This window comes from Polyodon spathula, chromosome 2 (assembly GCF_017654505.1).
Source record: "Polyodon spathula isolate WHYD16114869_AA chromosome 2, ASM1765450v1, whole genome shotgun sequence".
In the NCBI taxonomy this organism is placed as follows: Eukaryota; Metazoa; Chordata; class Actinopteri; order Acipenseriformes; family Polyodontidae; genus Polyodon; species Polyodon spathula.
The window spans coordinates 93,445,612-93,458,864 of record NC_054535.1 but is presented as its reverse complement, the minus strand read 5'-3'; the positions used below and the strand labels follow the sequence as shown (position 1 = coordinate 93,458,864).

The 13,253-nt window shown below is 37.5% G+C and overlaps 1 protein-coding gene across 2 annotated transcripts in view; it reads right to left on the bottom strand.

Moving 5' to 3' along the window:
- Positions 1-1,172: 1,172 nt before the first annotated feature.
- Positions 1,173-13,253, bottom strand: part of amacr (alpha-methylacyl-CoA racemase) — a 29,262-nt gene continuing 17,181 nt past the window's right edge. For both annotated transcript variants that reach the window (XM_041234873.1, XM_041234866.1), the window contains exons 4-6: positions 12,155-12,315; positions 6,528-6,714; positions 1,173-1,633 (exon numbers count right to left, since the gene is read on the bottom strand). In XM_041234873.1, the coding sequence (XP_041090807.1) occupies positions 1,224-1,633; positions 6,528-6,714; positions 12,155-12,315 (758 nt within the window). In that variant the 3' untranslated portion in view covers positions 1,173-1,223. The remainder of the gene's footprint in view (positions 1,634-6,527; positions 6,715-12,154; positions 12,316-13,253) is intronic.

Here is a 13,253-nt window from a genome sequence, read left to right as displayed (position 1 = left end):
ATGCTATGATGACCTGTTTAACTACCTATTAACAAAATGAGTTATCATTTGGGGTTCTGATCACCACCCACTTTCAATAACCTGGGTTAGATCTATTTTGTTTGTTTGTTTTTCCCCCCCACCGAGTATGTGTGCACAGGGCTGGCGTGGCTGTGTTCCAGTGTCTAGGACTGGGATACTGTTCTGTACGAACTGCCCAGCCATCATAACACGTGTTTGTTTTGTTTACTGTACTGGTGACTGGGGGACATATTGAATGTAAGGTTATTGTGTGGGAGTTTATACCGTCCATTGCTTAATGTGGGTGAATCTAAGCGATGGCGACTGATTAAAAAAAAAAAAAGAAAAAAAACATTACATTTTTCCATTTATTTTTTTCAAACCATAGCTTACAAATCAAAAACATTATTTATTGCAAGGTTACATTATAACAAAAATTACAAATAAATCAGATTGTTTATTAAATTATGAGACGCTTCTTAGAAATTGTGTTGCAGACTGAACAATTAATCCACAGACTGAGGTAAATATACAGCATCTATGCAAAACATTTCTAACATCTAAGTTTAAATTGGCAAATTCCATATCTTATGCTTGAGCCCAACTTTACAATTTTTATATTACCTGGTTGCATGAGCAAGTGATATTGAAATATATTCAAATCAATAATGGTGCATTAATGTTCTGTTGGCAGAACGAACAATTTAAGGGTTACAGGACATCATTTATATACTTAAAAGCATTAGTGAGATTCCATAGTTGCAGTGCATTGGGCAGGTCTGAATGCAATTAATTTGTAGAACTTGCAAATGAATAATATTATTTAAAGTTTCCTCAACTTAAACTGGCTTTGTTCTCATGGTTGAGACTTTGCTTTGAGATGCACTACCCAGCAGAGGGAACCTATAGGAACTGCTAAATTTATCCTGAAATCATGTGAATCACTATAATTTAACACAGGTGGAGGCCACTTATCTTGGTGTGTGATTTTGAAGGTGACTGGTTATACCTGAGCTAATTTAGGATTGCTATTACAAGGGGGGTGGACACTTATCCAACCAAGCTATTTCAGTTTTTATTTTTAATTAATATTCTACAAATTTCTAGAATATTTTTTGCACTAGGATGTAGGATGTGTAGATAAATGAAAAATAACAAAACAATTTTAATGCATTTTAATTCCAGGCTATAAGGCAACAAAAGGTGAACATTCCTCCTACATCTTACAAGCGTGACTTTGTTTTGTTACATTCTATGATTCCAGAGGACTGCAGTTTGGCGATCTCATCTTTGCTGTATCCGTATTCTGCCAGTACCAAATCAGTATGCTCTCCAATTAAAGGGCCCCCACTGAGACAGGGAGTAGCTGGTGTCCGAGAAAGCAGGGGGGCTGGTCTAGGGCTAATCTCCCCCTGGGCATCGACAATGAAAGATCCTCGCTCCCTGTTGTGTGGGTGAGAGCTGACTTTATCCAGCGACAAGACAGGCGTCACACAGGCATCCGTTCCATCAAAGATCTTTGACCACTCTGCCTGAGTCTTGCTGGCAAAGGTTTCTGTAAAAATTCTCTTCAGCTCGGGCCAGTCAGAAAAGCTCATCTGCAGTGGCAATTGAGAAGCATCCAAATCAAGACCTAAAATAATAACACAATTCATTAGCAAGCATGTTGATAACACACATAGGATGGCCTCCATAGAGCCTGACATCAAGTACATGCTACCCATAATAACAATTAAGGATCTATAGTACACCCTACATTCAATCCTAAAATGGTTTTCTATACGGAACAGTACTTTACCTACGGTTAGTTTCACAATGGGTTTATAAGGAAACATGCTGGGCGCTACATCATTAACCAGTTAAGGACTAAATGAGTGAACAAGTGTGTTTTTTAAATGTATTGCATGTTTAAATGTTATCAAGGGTGGCTTGTCCTGTATTATTTCCTTAAGTGTGTGGTATATCCTTAATATATGCCAATGTTTAAATATGATCTGTTTAATATAATTTGATAAATAATTAAATTCAGTTAAACATATCGTAGTGGCATTAATTGGGTTGCGAGTTTTCTTTTTAAGGAGTGCAGTTCCAGTTTCAGCTTTGTTGCAGAGGGCAGCAGGTTATCCTCAAGGACTTCTCTGTACTTTGCTCCATTCATTTTTCCTTCTATCTTGACAAGAGCCCCAGTCCCTGGCGATGAGAAACATCCCTATAACATGATGCTGCCACCACCATGTTTCACAGTAGGGATGGTGTTCTTTGGGTGATGTGTTGGGTTTCCACCAAACATAATGCTTTGCATTCAGGCCAAAAAGTTCCATTTTAGTTTCGTCAGACCACAAAACTTTTTGCCACATGGCTACAGAATCCACATGTTTTTTTTTTGCATACTTCAAACAGGATTCAAGGTGGGCTTTCTTGAGTAATGGCTTCCTTCTTGCCACCCTACCATACAGGCCAGATGTGTGCAGTGCTTGGAATATTATTGTCACATGCACACTTTGACCAGTCATGGCCACAAAAGCCTGTAGCTCTTGCAAAGTTGCCATTGGCCTCATGGTAGCCTCTCTGATCAGTCTCCTTCTTGCTCGGTCATCCAGTTTGGAGGGACGGCTTGATCTAGACAGGGTCTTGACCACGCTCCAAGGGATATTCAAGGCATTTGATATTTTTTATACCCATTCCCTGATCTGTGCCTTTCATCAACTCTGTCCCAGAGTTCTTTTGAAAGCGCCTTGGTGCTCATGGTTGAGTCTTTGCTTTGAAATGCACTACCTAACAGAGGGAACCCAAAGGAACTGCTGAATTTATCCTTAAATCATGTGAATCACTACAATTTAACTCAAGCGGAGGCCACTTAACTTGGTGTGTGATTTTGAAGGCGACATCTGAGGTTTCTGGTTTCATCTTGCTCTTTCAAGGGGGGTGGACACTTATCCAATCATGCTATAATTTTTTTTTTCACTTGAAAATTGTGGGGTAGGATGTGTAGATAAATGAAAAGAAAAAAAAAAACTTTTAATGCATTTTAATTCCAGGCTACAAGGCAACAAAAGGTATGTACTATCCCTGTATAATTTGCTACACATTTGACTGCATATATTTATAATAAACCTATTATACACTATTATTATTATTATTATTATAACTATTATTATTATTATTATAATATTATTACTACTACTACTAATTAGTCATTTAGCAGATGCTTTTATCCAAAGCGATAAAGGGTAGGGTATTTACATTAATGCATTTTAGAGTGCTCAATTATGTTACCCATGTTTTTCACCCCAATTAAGAATGTCCAGTTGTGCTCACCACAGAAGAAATGTGGGTCAGTGAGTGTTCGCTACACACGGATGTCTGCAAGTTTCAATTGTTAATACACGACTACAGTGCTCCCACATTCCAAGTATGGCCACAGCTTCCATTTGCCCCATAATGCCTATCTGCTACGCTTGGTCCTTTAAAGGGTTAAGGGAAAGCACTGTTCTCTAGCAGATTTCAAAGGTAAACATGAGTAAATGCTGAAAGAAATTAATATAAATAAATAAATAAATAAAACTTGACTGACTGAAACCATGACAATTTAAAATAGGGTATGACTGGAACAATGGATTAAAATCTCTGAGAAGAAATAATTTGGCTCAATTCTCAGAAAGTCTCGTCTCATGGTGAAACACCTGGCCATAAAAACGGATATTTCGTTGAATCACAAATTTGATGTTCTTTTACCTTACATAAAAAGATCAATACAATCCAATCAGAATTATGGTGCTGTATAAAAGTGTATACTATTACAACTAATAATAATGAAAATAAGATCAAACCAATCATAGGTGAAGATGGTTACCAGGACACAGAAAGAAGACACATACTTTCAGAGATTTGCATGACTGAAACTAACCTCTAAACTACACTGACTGAAATCATGTGCTCATTTATCTTTCTTTTTCTAATAAAGCAGATAAAAGAAAGGTCAAAGGTGCCACACAGAATGCAGCTATCTGGAGTACATGAGTTTAGTACTAGAGAGGGGGTGGGGGTAGGTATCTAGTCAGGAGCCCTGACTCAAAGAGCCACATTAATTACATTTTTTGAAAGAGTTGAAAAACCTGGCATTTTAACAAAACTACAACCAAACATCTAAGTTATATATTTCAAGTTATCTTAAGCACTCTCCCTACTCATGCCTTCCTCACCTGCTAGTTGGGTGTTTTTTATTTTGTAACATTATTTTCGGTAGTGTTTTGTTTTTTATTTTGTAACATTATTTTCTGTACTTGTGTGTGTGTGTGTGTGTGTGTATATATATATATATATATATATATATATATATATATATATATACAAAAACAAATTGTTTATTTTTTCATTAAAGCTGGGTAATTTCGACCCTCAAAGGTGGTCGACCATGCTGGTACCCATGCTGAGTCTTTACGTTTTCTTTTCTTTCTTTTGCTGTTAAGAAAACTAGAAAATTGTCAATGATCTTTTAAAATATAGTATATATATATATATATAGATATATATATATATATATATATATATATATATATATACACACATACACACACACACACACACACACACACACACACACACACACCACTGTGAATAAATATTTATTTTTTTGTTTAGCAGCTCAAAGATTAATTTAGTATAGCTTCAAAATGCTCATCCACTTGTACACATGTGTGATTATGATTGAGCATATTTCCACTCTCATATTGGAGGAAGTAGGCATCTTGCGATTCTGCCCATGAGCCCTTCTGTGCAGCTCATTAACTTTGCTGTTTTCAACTCATCGTATAATTGAATAGTAATCTGTGAAGCACAATCATTTTGCATTATTTGTAAGTATAAACATAAATAATAATCATCAAGTTTTCTCAAGTAATAAAGAAATGAAAGAAGAAAACAGCAAGTGCAAAGCGATAGAAGGGGAAGAGATGGGAAATAAATGGTAACCTGATAAACATTTACAGTGCAGACTGTTTTGGATTATTTATAATAACTTTACCAAAGTATAAAGTGAAATTATCTTTTACAAATGGTAATTTTATTATTCATCTGTTTTCTGTAGCCATCATCCAAAATTATTATTTATAACACTAAATAGTGCTACATTTAGAATTGCTAAAAGAAACATAATTAATTTTATGACAAACGTTTTGACTGCTGTAACAGTGTTTTCTAATGTTTTCTGTAACCAGCTCTTTCACCCACATACCAAATCTCTAGGAGACATGGTGTTATTTAATGAAAAACATTTTCCTTAAAACGGTTTTTAAAATGTCCAAATCTCATTGTAAAAATGTCTGAATGCCAGGCAACAGTAACACACACACGATCATGTTCATTATATTTAAAAAAAAAAAAAAAAAAAAAAAAAAAGGTATGCTACTACATCCCAACACTTATTTATCCACTTGTATGATATTGTGAAAGGGTAATTAATCCACTACATAACATGTATTACAAGATCACAGGCTAACCCAGGTATTGAAATTCCTTTGGAACCATAATTGGACACTGGGGATTTTTTGTAAACACCAGATTTCAAAACAGAAATAAACAAGTATCAAACACCTGTTTTATTTAAAAATGACTAGTGGTCTCCCTGTTACTTTAATATATACAGCATTCAGGGCTGGCGCCAGGTTTTTGTGAGCTCCGGGCAATGAACCTCTTTATTTGGAGGTTCCAGAGGTTGACAAGTTTAATTTTTAATGATTTTAAATTGTATACTTCTACAGGTGTTATGACAATTTCGCTTGACAAAAGATATGCTTCATTGCACATATACCGAGCATCAAAAGAAACTTACCACTATTATAACACATTTATTTTCGAAAAAAAAATAAAAGGTATATAAATGATGGACATTGACAAAATGTTTTTGGTTTCTTTTTAATTACCTGATCACTCATCCTTGACCATGACACGCTTGAGTGACTTTGACTGAAGAACATGCACTTAATCACCTAATTAGTGAGACAGTTGATTGCACACTGGCTATGGAGTGATTTCAGCTGTTGAATTGCAAGTTTAAATAAAAGCAATAAAGAAAATTACTTAAATAAAAAATGCCACATCTGTCAAGAGATCAGTGTCTTCATGCAATCGGCATGTTGGAGGCTAGACTATGGCAGCGTACTGTGGCTCACCGTCTTGGGTGCTCACAGCCAGCAATTTCAAACCTGCCAAGACGGTATAACCAAACATACTCTGTCAATGACAGGCCATGAACCAGGAGATCAAGAGTCACAACAACTGCCCAAAATCAACAGATCATTTTGGCGCATCTTCGTGATGTCAATTGTTATCACTGCACCTGCTCTAAAACAGTTTGTCATTTTCCGTTCACATCTAGTGAATTTTATCCAAATATAAGTGATACATTTCTTTTGATGCTCAAATGTAAGTGATACATTACTTTTGATGCTCAGTATATTTTTGAGGCAGTGGGTAAGAAATTAAAATGATGGTAACGGACAATCACATTGTTAGATGAGCAAACTTGCCTTTAATGAGTTCCTCGTAAAACTGGGGCTCAATAGCGCCCACTGCCATGTACTTCCCATCCGCAGTCTTGTATGTTTCATAAAAGGGCGCACCACTATCTAACATATTTTCTCCCCGCGATCTGTTCCAAAGGCCAAGGTTTTGGGATTTCCATAGAAAGGATCCAACATAAGCCGCTCCTTCGACCTACAATACACAAGTTGAAACAGCAGAAGATCAAAGAAACTGCATCACATAACATCAAAAAACTGTCGACTGCTGACAAATTCGAACTCTGCAAATAACAGGATCCACCAACTGATAACTTGCAAGCAATTTATTTTTTGTTGCTTACTCTCAGTGTGCTAGCAATTCCATTCTTCTGATTATATGGATGAACCTCTTTTAAGAAAAGCAGGTGGTCAGTAGTGTAATGGTACCTGATACTGTGAATCACCTACTTGGTCCTTGTTATGTTTTTTTTTTTTTTTTTTAAATGGTATCATACTGTTTTTATCTGGGTGTAAAACCATTACTCAAAGCATGGAACATGTAAAATTAGTCAGTGACTGAAAATAGATATTTCGTCAATTCCACAGAGCTTCAGATTTTCTCCCTATTATAAATACAATTATGTAAGATATATACTGTAAAGTGATACACTATACAGATATTGGTACTTATGTAGTTCACTATTTAAATGTAAAGGAGTATATGAGTAAATAAAAATATTCCTTTGGTGTCATTTCAGTTTAAATGAATCAAGAGGGGTTGCTTGAAACCTTACATCAAGGACTTCATCAATTCATTATTTTTTGTTGGAAATTGATTGAAATGTTAACATGATACCAACATTAGTGGCCTATTCAGTGACTTGGAAACTGTCTAACTACACATTGTAAATGTATATTATACTGAATAATGGCAAGGATTGTCCTGTTCATTTCAGTGAGCAACGGTATGTGACCTCATAACCATAGCGATATCTCAGGACATCACCACTGTTCTCTTTAACCTTTTGCAGAGTCTGACTAACATGGCTTGGAGCGGTCCGACTCATACGACTTGACATGGCTTGTATCACTGCAAATAGCCACCAAAGGTTTCACTAAAAGTTTCAATATATCCTACAATTACCTAGTTTGAATGTAACAAAAAATAAAGTTTTACAATGCACTCAAATTCATTTTTCTTTAGACATGCCCTCGTAAAGTGTAATTTAGTGATCTCCTACCTAAAAACTGTAAAATGACCAGTGGTAGCCAGAACCCTGAAGCACTAGAACTAATAAGGTTATAAATGCCATGTGTGGTTTTGGTTTTACACAATTGTTTGACGGGTGTGCAGGCTCATCTACTTCAGATTCTTTACTAGAGAGATCTGTCATGCCATCAACATCAACAACAAAAAAAACATATTTATTTTGGGTCGGTAAGTACTCTTGGTTATACAAAGCAATTTAATGTGCTCTCTGGTAATGCATGCACTTTGAAGGAATGGTACACGGTAATTAAAAACATTGACACCAAAATGCTGCACTGCATAAAAAAAAATAAAAAAAAACTCGGGCTTCATAGAAATGTGTTTCGATTGGTTTCTCATAGGAATATTTCACTGCCATTTCATATTTTGTTCATTTCTTTTTGGCTTTTTGAACATTTTAGGTTATTTAATATGATTTCAGGTAAGGTTTGTGCTTGTGATCTCCTGACAGAAAAAAAAAAAAAAAAAACTTTGTTTAAATAAATAAAATAAAATTGATTACCTGGGGAAAAAAAAGGCAGCCTGCAAAGGGTTAAACCTGTTTGTTTAAATAAACAGTGCCGCAGCGCCTTTTGCATTGAGGTCTGTTTTCTTCCCGCATTCTGGCCTGACGTCACCACTCAGCCAACCCTGTCACACGTGGGATCACCAGCGCCTCCTGACTCAGGCCAGAACTGGTACTGCAGGTATTTAATTTAAAAATTAATTTTTGGAGTGAAGAAAAGGATGGGGAGAAAAAGCTGCAAAAAGCAGCAAAAGTGGCAGCAGCTGCACCCTAAGAGGTGGTGGTCCGATGTTCCAACGCCATTTGGACCCCCAGACTGGGCAGCCGAACAGGAGCAGTGGAGGATGGAAGGGGCTACTATGTGTGGCGCCTGTGTCCAGGAGGACTCCCATTACAGGGTCTGGTGGGGGATGCTGCAGAGTGCTTCTGGGCGATGCACCAGACCCGACCATCTCCAGCGCCCAAAAGGGAGGATTTGGTGTGTCCACAGTCTAAGAGGCTAAGAGGGAGGAGGCCAAGCGTCCACAGCCCAAGAGGGAAGAGCCGGTGCGTCCACAGCCCAAGAGGGGGGGAGGCCGAACGTCCACATCCCAAGAGGCAGGAGCCGGTCCACAGGATCATATTTGTAGTATTGTGCTTGTGACACTTGTTTTTGTTTGAACCTTTTATTTCGCTCGGTGAGCGTGTTTTGTTTTTTTGTTAAACCTTTTATTTTATCATTACTGTTTAAATAAACAGCGCTACAGCGCCGCAGCACCTTTTCCACCTGTCACAGTGCCTCATAATGCACCCGAGGCACAGCAACATCCCATGACATAAACTTTTCATATATTAAAAAGTGATGAAAAAAATACTACATTTCAGGATGTACTACAAGCTAAAACTATTATTTAACTGACTCTCAGGATTTAAACACAACATATTACTTTCCCAAGTTTCCTGCTTTGTTGTGTAGTAATGGCTTTCTGCATATGGTATTAATCATGTAACAGATTATTGATGACTAAGTTTTTCATTGTGTTTAGATTGTGTTTCAATGTACTTTTACAGTTACGTTGTTTTAGTGTGTTTAATAATTCAGTTGCTTTAATATGCTTTTATATTAAGTTTATATACAGCTATGTGCAGCCTAACACGACTCAGTCACAGATGGGTGTCTGAGCTAAACGCCAAAAGGCAGAGACTAACAGAGATAGTATGAGATGGGGGAGGGGAACTGAAAGACAAGATGGATGCACCCTGCTAGGTACAACGTGGTATGCAATTACGCAGTACCTGTCTCGAGTGGAGGTGGGGGGGGGGGGGGGGGGGGTTATAATAAGTTACTATATAACCGGAGGTGGGGATGGGGATAGTAACCTGTCTTCAGTCTGTTTGGAGGAAAGGGAGGTCAACGAAACATTGTTGCGGAATTGGAATTTGGGGAGGCAGATATAGAGGCAGAAGGCTAATTTGATAATATGGCTGAGACTGTGTGGCGGGAGGTTTAAGGTCGAGACTTGAGGGGGTAAGACGATGGGTCGCAAATGAAGCTGATTGTTGGAAAACTTTACGACAAAATCAAACGTTCGCAAAGTACCTCGACTAGGGCACCATAATAAAGATGGGTGAACTCTGCAATAAAAGTATTCGAGTGTATGCAATTTGGGCGGATAATAACCGGGTTTTTTTACGTTATGTGGAGACCGTTGTTTCCTTATTGTCCGCTCAACCTCCACCCCCCGCCCCCCCCCCAATGCAATGATATAGTGGAAACCCCTATCATTGGACAGAAGTCAGACAAATGGGAATGGAATCACCAGTTGCTTACAAAGGTAATAAAATAAAATCTTGTAAAAGTTTGTTAGCCTTTTCATCCCTTTTGAACTGACTCCGCGGATATCTGCGTTTTCCGATACAAACATGCACCGAGCTGACCTGGTCCGAAGTCAGTTTGTAACTCGTGCTTATATGATTGTATTGGAGGTATACCTTTCTTTTTATATAAAGTGTTTTTTAATCAGAAACCATTTGTCAGCTTATTGTTCCACTACAGTTGCACATAATCCTGCAATATCTTTTAAAAAATAATTGCAATTGTTTCAACATTTTTTGTATCATATCCCTGGTCATTAATCCACTTTGAGTAGTTATTTTCATTTGATATCGGTTACGCATTGGGTCTTCCCATAAAAATAGCAGTCAGATTAACCAATCAAATGCTGAGGCGAGGAGTTGGGAACTAATGAAAAAAAAAAGTTATCTTTATAAACTCCCTGATAATATAATTATTTGACAGTCCTCTGTTCTGCCTATACAGTGGAAGCCAGTTATCAGCAATCCTGATAAAGACAACTTTCAGTTATTAGCAATGTTTTCCCAGGAAGCAATCTCATCCCATATAATTTATTGTTAACGGAATTCAGATATTAACACGCCACTTATTGACAATTTCATCAGTTTCCAAGGCGCTACATGCTTCATGCAGATTTTATAACACTGAATTTACAGCTACGCATTTCCGACAGTTAACTCTGTCATGTGTCATGGCTTCCAAATGCGTGGACCTGTTTCTCACGATGAAGCCCCGGTTCTGGATGCTCTACGTGAACCCTGTGCTAAGCAAATGTGGGTAGAAGAAAAGTTTGGGGTTTCAAAATCTTTTGTTTTATGCATTCTAAAGAATAGTGATTACATTTTGAAGGACTACGAGATCAGCACAAACTGAGACCGTAAGCGCCAATGAGATGACAAGGAGGCAGATGGCAGAGAGGCATCTCCAGGCCAATGCTGAAACAGAAAGCAACTCAGCTGGCAGGAAAGCAGGTGAAGTTCAATCCTTCAGACAGCTGGCTCAGTTGTTGGAAATAAATAGGCTACATTAAGATGCCCAGTGCGTCGTTTATTACATTATTTCATATACATTTACTTCTGGGTAAACTTATAGGCACCAGAACAAAAATAGTTTAACCTTTCTATATCAGGAAGGGTTGTATGTAGTTGGACTCGTGACAGAATGCATGTATTTGACAAACCTTATGGAGGCTCAGCAAAACGGGAGGAGACTCATTTAAGTTCTTTATTGTTGTCAATTTTATCAGTCTCACTCCAAGGATAAATGAAATGCTAATGCATTTTAATGACATATTTCCAAATCCCAACTATGAGAATGACTCATTGTCTTGCAATCTTTGTTACAAGACAATGGGGTCTATCCAAATGATCTAAACTGTGGTGGTTCTAAATACTTCTGCCAATCAAATCATCCTCTACCTGTCATCTGAGTGTCAACTTTGCTCTTTTTGCTCAGGCATTTATCAGAGAATCTACTGCATTTTATCACATTGTACATCTGTTCTGCTGCACATCACAGTTTATCCCAAGAATGTAGATATAGGCAGAATTATAAAGCCTAAAAGCCTGGCTTTAAACTGCACCAAAAATAATTTTCTATCAATATTCCTTACTATTCACCTATGACTATATAGGGTTTATAGGTACATTTAAAACTGTTTAATATTGCTAGAAACATCATAGCCTTGCAGCCCTAGGTCACAAAACTGCTGGTTTGAGAGTTAACATGAGGCTTAGATGGGCTCAGCACATATAGTGCCACAAATACACATTTTCTAATAAGAAAACTGTAACAATTGTAAAACTTGCAAGAAACAACTTTGTTGCAGGAATGAGCAGCTAATTATTGTTCTGAGCAAAGCTGCATACCATTTAAACAATTGCATTGCCTTTACACAGGCTTCAGAATGGAGAATTTGTGTTAAATTGTTCATGGTGAATATACGATTTGTAAAACTACAGAAAAAAGACATTTAATAGTAGCTCTGCTGTGTTGCTACATTCTATTTAAATTTAAGATTTAAACTGGAAGAAAATAACACTCACCATGCTTGTGTCAATCACCTGTCCTTGGCCAGATTTCACCCTCTCCAACAGGGCCAAGACAATCCCCATTGCACATATTAGGCCTCCTCCAGCAAAGTCAGCCAACAGATTGAGGGGTGCATATGGGTTCTCATTGTGTCTCCCAAGCATAGACAGCAAACCTGGATTGAACAAATGTAGATAAAGAATGTCAACACAGCCAACATGACTTGAACATTCTGGGCCAATAAGGCATTTTACATGATATAAAAAGAAAAGATTCACTCATAAAAGCAGGCTAAATGTAATATTTAAAATGCATAATTTGTTTTTCATAAGGTGGCCCTCAGGACACTAATGAAGGCATTAGCTGAAATGTTTGTATACTTGACCTGACCAAAGCAAAGGATTTTAATTAACTCTTCTACTTATGGAACATGTAATGGTGGCGAAAACAATGATCACAATTGCAATATTCAGGTCAGTCCCTTTTGATAAAGCTTGAAAGACGACGTCTGTATAACTCATGAGATCAGTGTGCAGAAGAGCAGCATTCACTGAAATGCAGTGTTCATGGAAACTGTAAACTCACCTCGACAACATCAGCCCTTACAGAGTGGACTGTCTACAGGAATCAACAAAATAGGGTTTTTATAAAAGAGTACAAAGGGGCCCTGGTAACTGGTCTACACATTTCTCTTTGGGCAATAAAGTGAGTAGCTGCTCTTCCGACAAGACCTTGCAGAGACATAGTCAAAGAGAAAACATGGTATCTGCAGCAGCACAATGGCTTACTCCTAGCAAGTTAGATTAATAAGTAGCTAGCATGTCCCATCTATGGTGACAAAAATATACCTCAGTACACATACTACTAAAACAAAATACTCCATTATGCTGCAGGATCCTTACTACTAAAACTGCATACCCCATTGTATTACAGTACCCATATATGGCAAAGTGCCCGCCCCTGTGTGTACTTTGTGTTATATGTTGTGTGTTAATGTTGGTGTATAATCATTGGTACACAGGATCTAGACTGGTCTATGTAACACGAGTGTTTAAAATGTATATTTGTATTTAGGTACGAGGATTGCACAGCACTTCATGTGCAAGTAAAAAG